The following is a 20,514-nucleotide window of genomic DNA, read 5'->3' as shown; positions in this document are numbered from 1 at the left end:
TTGAAATGGCTGAGGAGAATAGGGATGAAGCAGAAAGGGAGAAAAGGAGGTGAGAGAGAAAGGGAGGTTTCATTGACAATCGTGCAATACTGAAGTAGCAGAGGGAAGACAGGAAAATGTTATGGGCAACCAAGCAACTAATAAGCTTGAACCTCAGCACTCTGCATAATGCGACAGCTCATTACCGCCCAATTAGGCATTACAATGCCTTGCTTACTGAGGTTTATTGATGCAAATCAACCAGGAAAAGATACCCTGGTGCCAAAAAAACAGGAGGTGAAATTGGATGAGAATTTGTCGAAAGTACAGGCTCTGTGGCAGTTCAATCAATTTACAAAGTCTCTGTGGGGGAGGTTATCCAAATTAGTATGTGATTCTGACAATATGGAGATGATTTTTTTTATCCTCTCGTTATCAAGCAGCTGAGGTTTCCTCTGATGATATTATGATGACACTTTTTACAGCATAAATCCTCATGCTCTGTTTCCAGTGATGTCATTAATTACACCATCTGTCTGATAGTCATCAGAGTCAAAGTCAGTTTAGTTGGCGTGCAACATCTTTCTTTACCTCTTCTTCCATACTCACCGCTCATCACATACATGATCATTGCACGTAAACAGAAAATCTTCTCACTCATTGTCAAACACAGACACATGTATACATACACTCATAGACACACACACTCATGGAGAAGCCTAATGTTCCCTTCTGCAGACATGTAGACAGCCAGGATACTTTAATTTCCTCCCATATGCTGCCTACATGGATTATCACATGCTACTAAACTCAGTCTGGATCAGGCTTGAGGTAATTACTTTAAATACATAATACTGTATGCGTGTGTGTGTGTGTGTGTGTGTGCTGCTGACACACCGTGGTCTACTGCAATGATGTTTAAGTGAGAGGTTGTTTCGATAGTTGCAGAGGTCAACATGACTGTGTTGGTTAGATCTGTAAGCCATAAAAAAATCATGCATTTCCCGTCAAGACTCTCTCTCATACGTTGCTATATGACTCAAAAATGTTTGGTTTGATAGAGTCATTAATGTGAAAATGTTTGTAAAATATATTTTACAGTGTGATACCTTTAGGGGAATATACATGATTATTATTATTTTAATTGATGTTTGTTGTTTTATTATGTGATATTTTAATATTATTGCCACCATTATAAAAAGCTCTAAGTTTCCACTTAAGTGCCTTGCTCGACTGCTGGTAGCGGAGTTTTTGACACCATTCTATGGCAAAGTTACTTGACTGAAGATGAGCTCCATGCATGATAGGATAAGGATAAGGATAAGGATAAGATACTGTGGGAACAGACTTTAACTTTGCACAGTTTATGTGAGATGCATCTACATTATAGCAATAAACGGAAACATTCAGAGAATTTAAATTGCTGATATTCTCCAGGTACAAACTCTCCATTGAGGCCTAGGACTTTTGGAGGAAAGCAAGAATGTGTGTGTTCTTTAAAATCATCCAAACGATACTATAAAAATAAACTTCCTGTTTCTTACCTGAATGAAACAGCTCTATAACCTGAGCACATAAATGTCTACTTTCGAGTCACCTACATCAAAATCCATCTGTGAGCTCTATACTTAAAAATAGTCATGACATACACAGACATGCAAAAAGTAACTAGACACCTTCATTCAAATTCAAATTAAAGGTGTCTATTTACTCCTTGCATGTCTGTGTATACTATGCTAAATAGGACTATAATAAAATAAGAGGCTAAAAAGATGCAACATATGACACCACCATTGACCCTGTTCCCACCACAGGTCAGCGATGAATGAATTTCAGAAATGTCTGACAGAGCAGTAATTCAGGTGTTTTACACATAATGAAAAATAGGAGGATTTTTATGTTCTCATTTTTGTTGTTTTTCTAGTGTGTACTGACAAGCCATGATCGTTTCAGTTTTGACAGACCTGAGACTCATTATGCTGGAATAGCTTGTGAAGTTAATGTCAAAACTAGTAAAACACTGTGATTTCCTCTAAAGGTGCAACTATTGTAATCTGATAACACAGTTCCATGCATCATAATTGAACTGAATTAAATAAAATGATAACTACAGTTTCAGCTATTTAAATTTTAATTTTAATAGTCACACTCCATAACTATCTGTTCACTTTAACAGCATGCGTCTGAATGTGTTTAGACTGTGTTAATTTATATAATAACACTGTGTTCACACTAGGATGAAGCTCATACAATATGCATTTTTCAATATCTACTCTATGGTAGACTGCTTTATTATTGCCAGCAATTATAGCCACATCCAACAATGAGGTGTTTGTAACAGCTCCTATTTAAATGAAGAAACTGTGCATCAGGTTTGGCTTGTTCATGTTGCTCTGTGCTGATGTGTGGCCTCAACACCAATCACAACTGTTTGCATTTAAATAATTCAACAGACAATTACTGTAGTCATATATCTGGAAGTGTAATACACTTGTTTAAAATGATAGATCAAATTCACCCTCTCAATAGCTTGCTGTGGGGGGGATCTGGGTTTCTTTGCTACATCATTTTGAGAAGAGGGAGACAAAGCAGAGAAAAGACCAGTCTCCATTTTGTTTCTCTCCCAAGGACACAGAGCAAGGAAGACACTTGCACAGAATTTCTCCCCAAATATGACAGATGTTTCCAATCAGCCACACAGACACGTACATACACTGTACATATGTAGTAATAAATACAGAGCTTCTATATACACAGAAAAAAAGAGCACACACACACACACACACACACACACTCAGCCTGGGTCGAGCTAATATTCACGCGTGTCAGGTGGAACGGTCCATTTGGGGTGAGAACGGGGGGGTGAGTGTGCTCACAGGTCCAGTCTGCTTCCTTTTAATGGACCAGTGGTGTCGTCCGATAAAGGGCAGCCATCTATCTGCACCCACCCAGTCAACTCTGACACTGTTTCCAAGGAAACGCCACCCGCGGGAGCCAGAGAGGGAGGGTGGGACCTTGAGGGAGCGTATTCTCCTGTGCTGTCAGAGTGCCAGGAGGAAGGAGAACAGGGATGGAGTGATAGAAGGGTGGAGGAGTGGAGAGAGAGAGAGAGAGAGAGAGAGAGAGAGAGGGGAAGGAGAGATAGAGAGGGGGTGGGGGATACAGAGGAGGGGTGCACCAGCCGCCTCACAGGGGTTAACTTTAATCAGACATGACACACACACACACCCCAGGAAAAAAGAGTGACAAATGCAACTAGAATCACACACTCGCATAGATACACTTTCACAGGGAGAGGCAGACTGTCACACACATACTGTATGCACAAATGACATACAGCAGACACACTGTGTGCATATGTGTGTGCGTGCAGGCGTCATTTTTCTGCAGACGGGCATCACGGGACCCTTTGCGAAATGTGCAGCAAATACAAAAAAATGACACGTCGTATTTCATTTTCAGATCGTTTTCTTTCGCTCCTCTCCAGATTGTCGGAGAGGCAGAAAAGCCACTGATGCAAATGGCTGAGATAGAGATGCCTTCTCATAGCCAGATCCACTGCATCATCATCTAGAGACCAGAGCACACTGTCACCTCCAATAATGTCACACATTAACAACTTCATCAGTCATCATATGGGTTGTGTCAGGTATTTGTTCAGCTTGATTCATTCATATGCAGAGTATACTACTCCTGAAGCTTTAAAAAACACAGAGAGACAGTACAGAAAACTTGTATACGTGTGTGTTCAGTGAGGACCGGGTGTCGAAATTCAATATGCTTTCGTACTGACCAAAATGTCTGTAGTACAGACTATAAAAAAAAAAAACTGAGTACTGGAAGTTGGCACTGAATGTCCAGTCTAATTCCTAATCTTGTTGTTTTATTATTTCATTTAAATAAATTTCAGACAGAATTTTAAAGTTTTTCTACAAGGTATTGTAAAAATATGTTGTAGTATTGTTATAGGAACTGAAGTATTATCACTACTAGGCCTTGAAAAGTGAAACTCTGAAAGATGATTACCTTTTGGAAATTAAACTAAATATTTCTAATGGTACATAGAACAAATTTTATTCTTCTCCCTGTAAGTACCTAAATAATAAATGCACCAGGCTCATATATTGCCTTACATTACATTAGCCTATAGCCACTTTATTATTAGGTATACTTGTACAATCCAACATGATCCTATACAACGGCCCTAACAAAGCTTTTACAAAACGTGTCTATCAGCCATTAAAACAACACGAAATTACAGCACAGAAACACCATAGACAAAAAACAACATAAAAAAATATTAATAATATTAATATTAATCATTTTTCAGCATGTGATTCTAAAAACCAGCATCTTGATAAATTACATATAGGTCATCCTGGTGTCCGTTGAGTGTTATATTTTATATTTTAATTGGTCAGTTATTATCAGTTCAGTATTTCAGCTAACCCTGTGATTTGTTATATGTTTTCCCCACTTCTGACAGAAGCAATAAATGTTCAAGTCAACGCATGTTTAATAGAAAATGTTGATTTGGTGCATGAACAATCAGACGAACAGGAGCAATGCATTCTTTCTGTTCTACTTTACATGCTTTAGTACATTTCACTGCCATACTATAAACATACCATTCTAAAGTCATTATCATCATTATAACAAATCCACACTACATAAAAACCAGTCTACACAGCACTAAACTACATTGAACTACACCGGCCCACAGATGCTAGAAACAATTAGAAGGTGTAATCTCTGCACATCTATCTGCCAGGAGGCCTGGGCACAAACGCTGAGCAGAGAGAGAGGGAGAGGAGGAGAAAATAACCATTATTATTAGCAGACAGGGCTGTCTGCAGTAGAGGCCTGATCACCTTCTTTACACACACACACACACACACACACACACACACACACACACACACACACACACACAAGCTCAAAGTTTCTGGGCTTTGTACAATCAGATGACACACACACCTCCTATTTTGCTTTGTAATTTTGACTTTATACAGACAGTCAGGAGCAGCACTGCTTTTGTTGTGCAGTCTGTCGCCATACTGTGACTGGAGAAGTTGTAAAAGCAAAGGATTTCTCATCCATCTATGTGCTAATGCTGTCATCCTCCTTCTGCCTGGCTGCTGATTACAGTCTGTGTACTGTCTAGCTGTGTAACACTGACTTAATGTTATTTTGCCTGAGCAGAGCCATTGCAGCGACCCAGATGTCCATATATTATAATCTAATCTAAGATGTTTCGGGCTCTGGATTGGCTAATCCAACACCACTCTTCCTAATCTGACGTCTAATAGACGACATCTGGACAAGATGGCATAAAAGACACGGCCCGGAGACAATATGATTGATTTGTTTGGTAATGCTAATCTTGTCTGTACATTGAATTTGTTCATGTAAACAAGAATTTGTCTGCATGTCTAACACTACAGTAAATAACACAGAACAAATGTTACCTTTTCTTACGGACAAAGCTTACAACAAGGACCCACTGCAATAATTTCACTAAAACTCAATAATGTAACTTTTATTAAATTATTTTTTAACATGCTGCCTCAATAAGTTTCTTATTTGAGTTTGCAAATTGAAATTTTGGAAGTAAATAATTAAATAGTTGATAAATAGTTAAAACACACTCCTCATGGGCAGGCAGCATATGTCTCACTGCATTCACACCTCTGCCTAAAAAGAAATGAATAAATACAGAATCTATTTCTGCTGGTGTCAACACGTTCCTTTGAGTGTATAATGGATCAAATCATCAATAATCAATTGAATGTGTCACCTAGCATGGGGGCTCCCCTCATTTCAGCTGCTCTTTTTTCTTCTGTCCACTCCTGAGGTGTGATACGACCCCGGAGTGGATGCTTCCTGTCTTTTTCGAGCTGCAGGAGACCTTCTCAAAGAGCATAGCAACAGACCTGTCTTCCCTGTAAAAATAGGATTGGCTTCTGTGAAGCCGACTTGACGCCACAGATACAACACACACACTTCATTGATTATGCGCCCAAGCCCCTCAGAGCCCAGCTTTACAAGTGATGTCTTCCCCTCTTCGCCTTGCTCACTCTCCTCATACCTCCCATTTTCACCCTCCTGCTCAGATTTGAAGCCATTTACCTCACAATTGCATCAATATTTTAGTCCTCCTAGATGCAGACCCTTTTTTTTGTACATTTCTATTGTTTCCCCTGGATACTGAAATGTTAATGTTATTTGGGCATGAGAGACATGCTGTAGACCCAGACCAAAGACAACCATCAAGACCATTTGCATGGGTGGATGAGAGCTGCTTTGATTTGGACATTTTATACAGTTGGGACAGTTGCAGTTACGGTTCCAAATTTCCAAGTAACATTGCTTGACTTCAAGGATAAGGCTGGTAATATTAGAGATTTTATAATGTGAACAAATCCAATTCAAACACCAAAACAAACCATAAGTTGACAACTAATACTAAGTATTTCCTGTGTAGCCAAAGCCTGATGTATCCTTTTCCTTATGTAACATAGAGCACAACTGTTGTTTAAAAACTATTTAAAATCTTAATCATATATATATTGAGTCTATGCCACATATACTGGCCTGTTGTCATTTAAAACCACTAGTACAACAAACGTGTATTATTCCACATCTAAAAATAGTCCCCAGCAAAAGAAATATTTAATCCTGTTTGAGTCAAACTAATACCTTATATCTTTTGGTATTTGTTGACAATAACAAAAAAAAGTTTTGTATATGTTATTTTATATATTATAATGTTACTGTTGCAGACAATATTCTTTACCTGCTGATATGTTGTTTATTCATTATCATATGGATGTGCTGGAGGTAGATTATGATGCAATACATCAAATTATTCTCACAAAAAATGTCAATAAAGGAAAGAAAATTCAAAACAAATTTCATTCTTTGGACATGTGAGCTCTGTGTATTATACAATATGGGCTCGACACACAGAGCATGTTGGTATTTCATGCTAGCTTTCAGCAGCTGTCTATTACCATCCAATAACACATTGAGAGAGGTATACAACGCAGGCGCCAGGGCAGAGGGGGCTGAGCAAACAAACACGCCGAGAGGTGGGGAGAGAAAGGACAGATGTATTGAAAGCTGTTGAGTGATGTGTTTTTTCTTTATTGCTGTGCATACTGTTGGCTGAGAGAGGAGGAAAGAAGGATGTGCAGCAGAGAGAGAGAGAGAGAGAGAGGGAGAGCAGTGAGGTGTGTTTCAGTAAAAATAAAATCCTTTCATACGGGTGTTAACCAAAACAGGGCCAGACTGTACTGTACATATGGAAATGTAGCACACAAAGTACAGCCATGAGAATACCTATAGTACATTTCTCAGAAAAAGAGTTTCTTCTTTCAGCTGCATATCTATCAAATTTTATGGTAAAACGAAAAAACAAATCAAGCCTGATCTCTCATTTCAGTGTAGCTCAAATGTAAACATTCAAGTTATTTTTGGACAAAACAAATTTGACACATTGTATGTTCTCATTAACGGTTGCTCACCACATCTATTTGGGCAAGATTTTAAAGAACTCAAACTACGGGTTATCCTGGATTATGCAAAGGAGCCTATGCACAAACACTTATCAGTTTCATTTCTTTGTCCTCCCAATGATATTCATGCCAAATCCCACAGCGCCATATCTTTGCTCACAGCTGGCAAGTGTAACTAAAGGATTATGCAAGCAGCTTCTACAAGCAAATAGATTTCTCCCTACTTCAGAGGAAACTGCTAGTTATGCAGCGCCTATCTGTCCGCCAGGCATGCACAAAAACATGTCTCCCATTTTCATTTTTTTTTTTTCACTTGTTTTAACAGTGCATTTCAGAGGGAGATGGAGAGGAAAGAGGAGAACGAGAAGCAGGAGAGCAAACAAAACAAGCACAAAACCAGTAGGTCTCACACACTCTACACACTGTAGTCTATGTACGGGCAAAGCTATTCTGTATCATTCAGCTGACTATACAGTAAAGTCCTCACCACTGAATTTTGGTGTTTTTTTTTTACTGCAATATGGTGGAGGGGTGGCTGAACTTCATCTGAACTGGATTTGCATTAAAGCACATGTGACTAACCAATCAGCATGCAAGTGTAGCAAACTGATGGTCCGCCAAGCATCCGTGAATGAGCCTTAGTTGATGACTGATGCCCCCAAATACGTGAGACGAAGCTTTGACTATGTGTGCAAACGCTTCTGAAGGTTTCTTTCCCATATATGGTCAAGATCAAGGCGAGCCTATGATGGCCATTTCTGATTCTCTGCGTGGCCTCCCCGCTGTCCCTGAGGGAGATGTGTATTAATTAGCATTGATCTGGAGCAAGAAAACACAGTGCAGATTGGGACAGGTCCAAGGCTATCACAGATACAGGAGCTTACTTGAAATACAGCACAGAATACATTTCCATTTTAGCTGGCTAACTGACAGCCGGATCCAGAGAAATATAGAAAAAATATCCACTCAGGTTGTATGCAGCCACACAGAAACACTAAGACACGTATATGCCATATTTACAGTTATTTTAACTTCTCAAATATTTTTAGTTTCAATTTGATATCAACAGGCAGATGTTTTGAGGGGTAGACATTAAGATTTTGTCTCAAACTTCCTCAGATCCTCCTCAGTCCTTTGTTTGTGATGTACTGCACATTACCCAGGTTCATAGTGCTGATCCTGGCTCTCTCACCTGGATCCTTTTGACCATTTTTCTCCTGTAATGACCTGAAAGCCATAATGTAAATGTTTCTAGATCAGCAGTCCTAATCGCAGACCCAAGATGCATTCCATCTCTTCTTGCTGAGCAGGCAAGGCCTCTTTGAGCCATTAGGCTCCAAACAGCTGTGAATGCCCTGTTATGTGCACAGCAGTGTATCATTGGAGTCAGAGAGAGAGAGCTGGTAATATCTAATTCAGATAAAAAAAAAGGGTCCAACCAACATCTTTGTGTGTGCAGCAAAACTCAATTTAGGATTATTCTAGCCTCCTTCTCCTCTCTCTTCCTGTCTGCATCTCAGCCAGGAGGCCTCATTTAAAATCTCTTCTTCCACACATATTTTGTGCTTACGATCAAATCCCTGCAAAAGTTGTGACACAGCAGTTTTTATTGATTATCTCCAAACTTCTGCAATACTGTTTTATTAGAACCAAATTTTCTGCGGTATCATTATCCTTGATCTGATACGCTCCATCTGTGACTTCTAAAATGATCACGTACCCAAGAACATTTTGCACATCTTGAGCTAAATATTGCTCAGCTGCTCCTCATTATACTGCACATTTGCTCATATAGGCTCGCCTTGTGCAGAGCCAATATGTGCATGGCACGATGTGAGAGTGTGGCAGTTTCATGTGATTCAGCAGATCCTGTGCTGTGATAATCAGCCAGGGACAACAGCAGCATTTTATATCGTCACTGCAATATGGCCAAAAGTGTAATGCACTGACTAGCACTGAGACACAGTAATAAATCACAGGCGTCATAAACAACAAAAAGCATAAATCAAATACATTTGCCTTTTTAATAAAAACCTATTTAGAGCTGAAATAATTAGCCAATCAACTGATTAGTCAACGGACAAAATCAGCTACATTGATTGACCAAAAATTGCAAACATTATCCAGTTCCAGGTTCTCAGATGTGAGGATTTGCTGCTTCATCTTGGCTAAAATAATAGCTAACTGAATATATTCGGGTTTTAGATGGTTGGTTGGACAAAACAAGATATTTGAATATGGCACTTTGGACTTTGTGATGGTCATTTTTTCACTATTCTCTGACATTGAACAAACAATTGATTATTATAATTAATTATAATGAACTCTCCATCTAGAATCACCATATATTTTTTCTTACCTTGGTGACTTTCGATTAGTTAACAATAAACATAAAGGTCTGTTGAGCCTTTCAATGTAAATGGTAGCAGTATCTCTGCAGATAAGTCCAAGAATCTCATCTACAAACAATTTCCATTGTTGTGAGAAAATAGACAGAGGAGGAAAGGAGGAGGAGGAGAGAAATGGTGAGTTTGGCTGGGAGAAACAGACAACAATTACACTTGCCCTAGGAGGCCGAGGGAACCTGACCACGTTGCTATGGAAACTCAAGTACAGCAGAAAGTAACAGGAAAATCAATTCAGATTGAGCTTATCTCTCCCTCTCTCTCGCTCGCTCCCTTCTCATTTCACAAGGGCTACAAAGCACGTTTCCACACTGAATCACATTTTAACTACTGCCGCGCTGATGCAGCACTAATCACAACAAACACAATGATTTTTTTTTTCCTTTTCATTCCCCTTAAATGACAAACGTGAATTATAGTAACCAGAAAAATACATCTTCAAACACGCACACCTCTGAAATTGCATGAAAGAAAATGCAGGCATGAATGTGCTACGACTCAACACAAATCACCCTCTGTCTCAGGCACACCATTCATTCTTGCTCTTTCTTTCCTTTTCCTCTTCACTCGCTCCCTCGGAGGGGCAACGGCAGCTGTATGCAGGTGATAAGCGTGTTCAGCGATGGGCGCTCGGCTCTGATTGGCTGGCTCAACTCCTGCACTGATGTGAAGATTGCAGGCTGCGTCTGTCAAAAGGCCACTCTGCTCGTGGTTGTCACCTCGTGACGTCACTGCCACAAATGACAGCTCTGCTGGCTGCACTCACAGCAATTTAAATCCTTTAATCTTTCGGCATGATGCATCCTCTTACATTTAAGAGCAAATCATAAACAGGATGCAGGACATATTTTTAAATTACAAGTTCACTGTAATCATATCATAATAACATAATAACATAATCATAAATGTATAAAACATAACAGCTCTGTCAGGTGATGACAGGAGCTGAGTGCTTGTCACCCATCAAGCCCCCTTTGTTTTCACCACAGCCACTTAGCAGCAGCTTGCAGGGAGTTTGGGTTTTGTTTGGATCGTAGTCGTTGGCTGTACAACGGCAAGGTGAGGTCAAAGACAGGCTGCAAGTATACTCAGTCAGTGTGTGTTTGTCTGTGTGTGTGTATGTGTCTCAAGGCTCATGCCAAACAAGAGGCAAGTGGAGAGAAAACGAGCCTTGAAGAAAAATAATGATGCTTGATGCCTCATACATCAAGAAAAAGATAGAGGGTCACCTTGCAGTGAAGTCAGCTGGTCATTTGCTACTGAGGAAGTCAATCTGGAGAACGATTTGTCGAAAACCACAGGAGAAGTCAACTGACACTGATATGATGCAGAGAAGACTGTGAAGTATTTCAATATTTCTTTATTACTTTATATGTGGTTATGTTATTTATATGCGCTTGAGTGAACTACTCAATTTTGTCTTCCAATCAGGTACTTTAATTTAAACCTGTATTATCAAAAGGAAATAGTTTTATGTATAAAAAGATCTTTTTTTCTGACTTTTAGTTTCTAGTATGGTTCAGGCCTCCGAAAGACTAGATCACATGTTTTCCATTATGCAACTCTGTTTGTTTTACAGTAAAGTTTATAGTCACTGAACCCAACACACTGTCCAGGTTATTATTTCAGAATTTGGGAAACGCTCTCCAGAGCCACTTTATAAGACATTACAATATATATTACATGAGACATAAGACATTTCACTGGCTGTGAAATATGTAAAAATGTGAAAGGCTCAATCTAGAGCCAGTGTTTAGTTTGTCCATTCTGGGCTACGGTAGAAACATGATGGTTCAACATGGTGGACTCTGTAGGAGAGGACCCGTGGTTTGTTAGAGTCAATTTTGTTGACTGCCATTTCTGATTTTCTAGAATTACTAGTTACAATTCACAGCATGCACAAATATTTTTGTTATCTTTTCTTAATTTGAAAATTGAATTCAATTGTATGCTCATTATAAAAGATGATTGACTATTAGATAATATAATATGTATCACATATTGGACCTTTTCTACACTTATAAACTATTTTAAAAAATGCTTTATGTTAGGCAATGGCCACCCAACGATCAAGCTGAACCACTGCTGAATTCTGACACACTGGATCTACATGCTCCGATGTATACATCCATAATGTGTTTTGATATAACAGCACTTAGTTAGATCTTCCCTTCTGATTAGTGTCCAGCAGGTGCTCTAAAACCATGATCATGTCTAATCAGTGTTACAGCCCCCCAGCATGGGGGCACAGGCACCAAGGCTCTGTGTGAAAGTTTAAAGAGGCTAAATGTGATTTACTGTATTTCTCCAGATTTACCACCCTGGGAGCAGAATAAGACCATGTATTAATCCTTGATTGGATGGAAGACTGGAGAGGAAAAAAATGGGAGTGAGAAATCCCTATTAGGTCAGCAGAGTGATTTGAGTTATTAAGTGCCTTTCTTACTCTAATCAGTCACTTTTAAGATGGGATCAGACACTGTTGCATTATGGGATGTGATTGAGTACACCAGTTTGTCTCCGTTTCCCCCAGCACTTCAGCTGGGAACATATGGGAAAGGTTCCTCCATGAACCACGCCACCTGTCACTGACACACGCAGAGACGTACATGAACAGAGGGAGGTTGAACCTACACAGCCACAGTCATCCAACAACCCACATCTAGGAGAGTTTATAAACAGAAATGAATTGCTTGTTCCGGCTGTAATTAGCTCACACCATGCTTATTACTAATCTGTGTCTTGGCCTAACGCCAGGCTAGTTCTGGCCCAGCTCCAGTCCATTTTCAACACAGTGTTGCTCTACAGTAATCCATAAGCTCTGGCAGGATGGACCCGTTCCACCAACTGGGCTTTACTCAAGTATACACACATATTTTAAACTTTTCTGTGAACGAGGCATCATATTAACCTCTTAATATTACTGCATTGCATTTACTACAGACATATAGCCCTAATTTTACCCTGGTAATGTGCCGATTTCATGACTAACAATGTAAGATCCACAACAAAGTTAAATTGAATATAGTCTTGATATTCTATATATTCTTTGTTTGGGTGGATTTCATTTGCAGTCATGCATCTCAAAACCATAAAACAAAACTGTAAAAACAGATTCCTGCAGTGTAATGACAGCACACTCTACCAAAACAGTGCTTATCTAACCTCCTGTCTTCAATCCAAGTCGAAAAACAAAGGGGCATCCCCATCACAGAAAGCCAAATTGCCTATTAAAGATGAGAGCATGTTCAGTCTCCCAATGCGCCCAGCCATCAGCACCCTAATCATTCCCTGCCTAAACAGCCTAATGGCTGCCATATTGCTACTGTTTATTAGTAAACACTGATGGAAGAGTGCCCGCTTCAACAGTTGTTGATTTTGTCTATCCGTATGGAGTATCAGCTGGGAATCACAGCCACTGTGCCAGAACGTTGTCTGCTGTTCAGTCTCCCGTCACTAAACTGATTGGTTTATTGTTTTATGTGCATAGTGATTAGGATGTCAGTCGATGGCATAATATAGTACATAAACCTTAGATAAAGTATTAAACAAATTTGGGAGCTGCAGCCATTCTTCAGGTATTTAAATTTTGTTCCACTGATGTATTATAAAAAAGAGAATGTGAAAGCAAGAAAAAATTCAAATGTGCATTATATTTCAGCACAGATTACAAGTCTGTGCCTCAGTCACTGATCCAGAAGGACACTCCAAAGATGACCTTAGGTTTAAGATGCTTTTGGGAAGCCCAGTCTAAGATCGATTTCCCTCCATCTCTGTCTCAGTAACCCTTCTATCGATCCTTATCAAATATGTATCACGTCCTCAAGCCTTCACCACAGCTAAGATGGAGACTTCAAACAGCTCAAACAGAAAGTCAGAGGAGAGCTACACTTCTCTCTTTCCATTTCTTTCCAAATGGCAAATCTCACAGCAGAGGGAAGATGTGCGGTACAACAATAATAATGTAAAAAGGCAAAAGTGAGCCACACGGTCCTGAAACACGGCATATTATAAAAGCCTTAAAATAAAAAATGTAATCTCAGCTATTTCAAAAGCATTGACATCAAAGCTTTCAAAATAAGACTGAACGAATGCTATCCTGAAGCGAGCTTTACAAAAGACAGTGGGTTTAGTCTTCTACAAAAGCCAACAGAAAAAACACGTTGTGCACACAATACATGAAGAAAACACCCCCCCAACTATCTCTGCTCTAACCTCACTTCTTACTAAAAGGGTCTTGTCTCGTCCTCTTCCAATTCCCCAAACTCCCCTTCACACAGCACTCATATGTTGCAAATGCACAAAATGCATCCTTCAGCTCATGTTCCCATAATTCTCTGTGGCAGCAGCATGATTAATGCACACAACTATTGATTTTTTTTTTCTTTTCTCTTTTTTTTTTTTTAAATTTCTTTCAGGAGAGTGCCCCCCCCACCAGACACCTCCTACTTGACAGTATCACACTGTGCACACTGTCACTCACACCTACAGTATTGACAATGAATATACATTTCAATGAAAATAAATGTTTCATCTTTACGCACACACAAACAATACAAACAATAAGCAGCCCCCCCATCTCCCTGAGCTTTCAGGCAGCTGTGTGTGAGTGGACTGGGAAAAGGGGTGCAGTGAAAGACAAGGGTCAGCATTTCACTAACTGCTGATCTGTGTGGGAGGAGGAGGGGAAGAGGGGGGGGGGGCGGCAAAATGATAGGCTGTGTTGTTTTCATAGGGTTTCACTGCAGGATGGGTGGAGTAGTGTGCAAAAAAACCCCACATCCATGCACCCAGAAACACGCACTCAGACGCATACGTGTGTGGTATATTTGCACCCATGTACCTGCGCACGTGTATACTAATATCTCGGTCTTCCTCTGAATTGCTACATGTCAGCTCCAGCAGCTTTCCAGCCCCTGAACAACAGGATCGACAAACCATGTTTGTGTGAGGAGAGATGGATGACGAGAGACAGAGGAAGAAGTGAGTGAGGAAGGAAAGTGGGAAGGGGAAGAAGACAGAGGGAAAAGATCATGTGGCTAATGTGACGCAGTCTGTTGTTTACCAAAGAAAAAGCCTCGCCCACTCTCCTCCTCTCCACCTTTCAAATCCCCTCCTTCTCCATCTCTTGTTTCCCCAACTCTCCTCTTACTTGCTTTCCTTTAATCTGCCCCTCTCCTCCTCTACATTTCCTTGCATCTTCTTTCCTCCCAAGCTCATTTCTACCACTGTGCCCTCCTTTCAAGGTTGGCCTGACTTTGGGCGTGTTGAATTTACAGCCCTGTCTCCGCCTGCCTCTCAGTGCCCTCACTGTCAATCTCAGTGAAAAATGGAGGCAGTGGCACATCACTGGCATGATAAATTCCTGCTGAGCAGTGATCCTGTAAACCAAACACCTACAGTAGTCCCTTTAAAGACATCCTTAACATTCCAGTGACTGAGCTGGTGGCTGGTTAAGACTGTGATTCTATTAGCAAGCAAACTGTTTAATTAGCCTCTATAAGCACTCACAAGAACCCATGAGAGAGAGGAGTGAGCAGAATGTGAGAGTGCAGGAGCACTTTCATCGCTTAAATGCTAAACGCACAGCTGGGAAGCTGCCGACAAGAATGTGACTGAAAAATGTAACTGGAGATTTTTTTCTTTTTTTTTTTACTGATGCCGTGAGTATTGGAGAGACCTATTTGCATAAAGCAAATAAAAAAAAACAGCATTTTCCACGCAAGAGGAAATTGACTGGGGCGCTGTGCCAAGCAGGTTATGCAATGAGATGAGAAGAGAGGAGAGGAGAGGAGAGGAGAGAAGGCCGATAGTCAAGGCCAGCGGAGGAGGATGGAAAAGGAATGGAGGGCGGAGAAGAGAGGAGATGGGTGAATCAAAGAAAAACAAAGCAAAAGGTGAGGAGGAAAAGTGAAGAGAAGGAAGGCACTTATGATCTCTGCAACATATACAAATGCAGATGTTGTTAAAAAGATACATTAGAAAACATGCACGGTATACACAAAAATATAAAACTCATCTCCCTAATATTTAGCTAAACAAACAAATTAAATATCAGATAAATCAAAGTGTGGACAAAAATATTCAGATAAAAATTGCCATAAAACGGTCGATGACAAGATCTCACTAACTGAAAAATATATATTGATTCACAGTACATCATGGAATTACTAAACCCTTGATCAAACATAGGAGAAAAAAAGTGATATATGGTCGCATACAAATAAAACGATGGAATAGCAAGATGGAGGTACATCCTGGAAGTGGGAGTGGTTTATGGGGTCACCGCTCTCCACCGGCTTCGCACTGAGCGTGCGTCTTAATACACACTAAAAGCTTCCCGTCCTCCATCTCTAGCTTAATCTCCAGCCTGAAAAGATGAAAGGCCTGTGTGTTTGTTCCAAAGAGGAAACCCTATCTCTCCACGCCAGAGGACACCTCTCAGCCACCATTCCTCTTTTCTTCTCTCTTTTTTTCTCTCCCCATCTTACCTCACCTCTCCTCACCTTTTCCCTCTTTTCCTGTCTTCTCCAGGGGCGATATACAGGCCAACTGTCTGGCGTGCACTTCGTTATCTATAGCTGTGTCAGGCTTCCTACTGAATGAGTAACAGTATGAAGGCGGAAAAGTGTAGGGGTGCAACTAATGTTTTTTTTCATCACCTAGAGCTGATTTGATTAATGGGTTAATTGTTGGGTCTATAGAGTGTCAGCAAATATTGAAAAATGCTCATCAGAAGTGCCAAGAGTCCAAGGCGATGTCTGTTTTGTCCCAAAAACCAAAGATATTCTGCTTACTATCATAGAGGAGTAAAAAACAACGACAACAAAAAACAGATTTTGTATATATATATATACTGCATATATTCATTTTTGAGATGCTGAAACCAAGGACGTTGTGCTGTCTTTAATTAAAGGTCCAGTGTGTAAGATTTAAGGGGCTTTATTTACAAAATATGGCAGAAAGTTAGTCATAAATCACCTTAAATTAAGAATCATGAGGCTTATATCTACAGACACTGCAGGGTCCTCAAACTAGAGACAGATAAACTGAAGTGACATGTTGTTTGCAGCTCATTCAAAATCTAAGCACTGGTTTTGTTGAAGCCCATCTTTGCGACCAAGGCCGTCCAGCTCATTACGCTGCTTCACATCATGAATGATGAGAGACAAAAGGTAGGTAGACAGAAAAACACAAAAACACATACCATCCCAGCTACGTCCCTTTTTCAAAAGCATGGCCACTTGACACAAACACACAGGAGCATGTAACAAAAAAGCACAACTACACAGATGTAAGCATGTGACAACACCAATACACACATGCATTAAAATAAAGGTCCACCATATAAAATCCTGGCAGCAGCACAGCCCCCCTCCCTCCCCGCTCTACTTTCTTTCTTTCATTCTTTTTTTTTTTTTGCCTCTTTCATCTCTCTATTAGCTCTGTCAATTGTTTATCAAAAGCAGCAAGGAGGCGATCGCAGCCGGGCATTTGAAAGCTTGTGCTGCAAGATCCATTTTAAAATTCATGACGGGTTAATGGTATGTTAGTGGCAACATTAGGACCCAGTGAGCTTGCGTCATGCTCATTCACATTGAAAACAGGCCGCTTCAAATGACTACTAAGCAGTCCTCATTCTGAGAGGTAATTCATATTGTAATTAACTTTTCAATCACAGCTGATTAATTAAGACAGGCCCTAGTCTGTAATTATGCATCTATTTTTGACCCTAATGTGAATCACTGGATATTCAAAGATTTCAGCAGCCGTGATTTAAGCCAGTTTCATCTCTACACTCAGGCTATGATCTTAAAAAACAGATTCACACCTGACAAGATTAAACAAGCAGACACAGTCGACACATCATCAGAGGGGAACTGGTATCTAAACTGTGGATGAACATTGAGTTGATAATCAAGTGACATCAAATTTCTTTAAGGACGCCACCCTGGTTATTTTGCGTCTCTACTAAGAGAAACATCTCGAGCCTTGACTGTTCTTCCTCACATTCTGATGCACAATGTGAGGGTAGGGAAGTGCGCTTGATGTTACTGTTCCCAACAAAAAAACGGAGATTAATAATTCAGTGCGGCTATGGGATAGCTTTATTTTGTGTCCACTGAGACCAAGTCTTCTTTCATGAAAAATTGAAAAAAAAAGAAAAAAAAGAAGAAGGGCTGTAGAAGGAGTCGGAAAACTAGGCTGGGTCAAACTGCACCCAGTTGCCATTGTCAAACCCTGTTGGTATCCTTATGGTCCCTTTCTCTCTCACTTGCTTTTCGCTCACGCACAAACTCACTCACACACACACACACACACACATCCTTCTAACCCTCGCTCCTAGAGTAAACATACCCTCTCCATAACAGTGCGAGGTGAATCCGCTCATGCATCAGAATCGACCATCAAATATTTATCACGGAGCAGCAGTGATTTTGACAGTGTGCTCATGCTTTTGACAGCACTCGCCTGCTGCAATACTTATTGGAGTAAACACGGACAATCCAATATCGTTGTTCTTTTGAATGCTTGCGAAAGAACTCAAAAGAACACAGAGCATGCAATATAATCCATCAAAACTTCACTGCATGTTCCATAGGCTGTCAGACTGCTGTAAAAAAACAAAACAGGAAAGACGTCACTGAGACAGTCTAATAAGAGCTTCTTTAGGAAATGATTGGCAATGACTGTTTTTTTTACTGCATTTCCTAATTCAGGCCAACAGACAGATGTAGAGGAGATATGTTAAAGCATTTTATCCTCATAATGGACACATTTTTTCAGCTACAGTCGAGATAAACATAATCTCTGAGCCTTGTCTACATGATTCATTTCATTTACAGAACGTAATCATATCTGCACGCTGCATATTCCCCCGCTCTCCGTGACATTAGGCAATGTCTTCAACCAGCGGCTCGCAGCAAGTAACTCGAGTAACCTCGAGTAAATAAGTCGCTGGCATGGATCAGAAGACACATCTTCATGCTTGAGCAGACACATTTAAAATGCCACCAAAACACCGTCCCAGATTCTGCCCTCAGTCAAATGACATCAAGTGCTCACTTACAGGTCCCTGTACGCCCCAGTATGAAGCGAAAATCAGCCAGCGGGCAGTACATGGAGCAATCAAGAGATAAGCATCCCATTTAACTTGAGTAAAAATCCAACCCGCAGAACGTTCTGGTGTCTTGTGTTATCATGCTGTGCCACTGGATTCAAACAAGGAGGGTAACTAGGTCAATGATGCTATGTAAACTGTTCCACTTTACCCCTTGCTGGACTCAAAATGGAGTTGGCTGAGGTGGAGTGTGTATAGGAGAGAGAAGCTCAGTGATTCAATGTGACAGTTATCAACATCTTCTGGCTAGTGAGAGGACAGGGCTGTGTAGAGCTGCAGAGTCCCAGTAATAGCAGACTACGACAGTAAACAGGTAAGGAGATGACTCACAGTGAAACAGAACATAGTGTCCAAAGAGCGCAGAGCAGAGCGGGGAGGAGGGCTAGGCTTAAAAAAGGCAACACACCTCTCCCTCTGTCAAACATTTAATCTCGCATTTTCGTCTTTACCAAAGTGGGCACAAAAAGGTTTAACTGTGTGTTTTTTAATAACTCAAAAACCTACAAATGTAGTCAACATTAACATTAACACTGGCACTTTACCTTCACCTATCACACATCATTTATTAACCACTAAACACTATGCACCGTTACATTGTATACAAAGTAGTGAAGTATTATTCGTCTTACCTGAGCTGAGTGAAACTGTGTCTTTCTCCCATGATACAACAGTGACATAGGCCTCAACAGAAGCAGGGATAATGCACTTGAAGACGGCTACACTGCCTCTCATAGCCTTCTGGTCAGCCACTCTGACTGTGTAGGGTTCCCGTGAGACTACAGAACAAGAAACAAGAGACCAGTTGTGTTATTGTATACTTCTTTTTTCATTTTTAGAGACAGGATGAGCATCTACTGTAGATTGGGTCCAAGCGGCAACCTCTGTGGCTGTGAAGTGAAGCCTATGCAGAAGTGCCAAAAAATGCAGTTCCTCAAACAGCCATTTGAGGCTGGCTACAAACAAGTCGCTCTCCATAGCCTGGTACAAAAAACGGTTTTGATCTCTGTAAGCCTCCATAGCCTGGTACAAAAAACGGTTTTGATCTCTGTAAGCTGATTTTCCCGTTCATGACAACTGTACTGAGGCTGAATTTTATATAAACTTAACTGTTCAAGTTATATTAAGGCTTAAAGTTATGCAGAATTAACAGCATGACCACTTTGATTGACAGATTACAGCTTGTTTGAGCACACAGGCTTCATTCAGCCCACCTCACGTCTGTCAATGATCCACGTCTTTGCAGATTAGATCAGCCAAGAGGCGGAAAAGGCAGGACAGCCAACATGACGAGATTTTGAGCTTCAAAACGGCTCTTCAGAAACCTATGGGTGATGTCATGCATACACTGTCCATTTTTTACACTGTCAGTGGTTGGGACCCAGGAACAAATTAGGAAAATTAAGCTTCTAACGTTAAGGTTACTACTACTACTACTACTATTACTACTGGTGTGACTGATGGTTCCTTCATCACCACCATAACTACAGGAACT

The 20,514-nt window shown here is 40.4% G+C and overlaps 1 protein-coding gene across 1 annotated transcript in view; it reads right to left on the bottom strand.

The window, feature by feature from the left end:
* dscamb (Down syndrome cell adhesion molecule b) overlaps window positions 1-20,514 on the bottom strand; it is a 114,708-nt gene that overhangs the window by 74,614 nt on the left and 19,580 nt on the right. The window contains exon 3 of the mRNA XM_027280698.1: window positions 19,652-19,798. Within this exon, the coding sequence (XP_027136499.1) occupies window positions 19,652-19,798 (147 nt within the window). The remainder of the gene's footprint in view (window positions 1-19,651; window positions 19,799-20,514) is intronic.

This window comes from Larimichthys crocea, chromosome VII (genome assembly GCF_000972845.2).
Source record: "Larimichthys crocea isolate SSNF chromosome VII, L_crocea_2.0, whole genome shotgun sequence".
Lineage (NCBI taxonomy): Eukaryota > Metazoa > Chordata > Actinopteri > Sciaenidae > Larimichthys > Larimichthys crocea.
The sequence above is the reverse complement of the archived record's forward strand: the minus strand, read 5'-3'. Positions and strand labels throughout refer to the sequence as shown.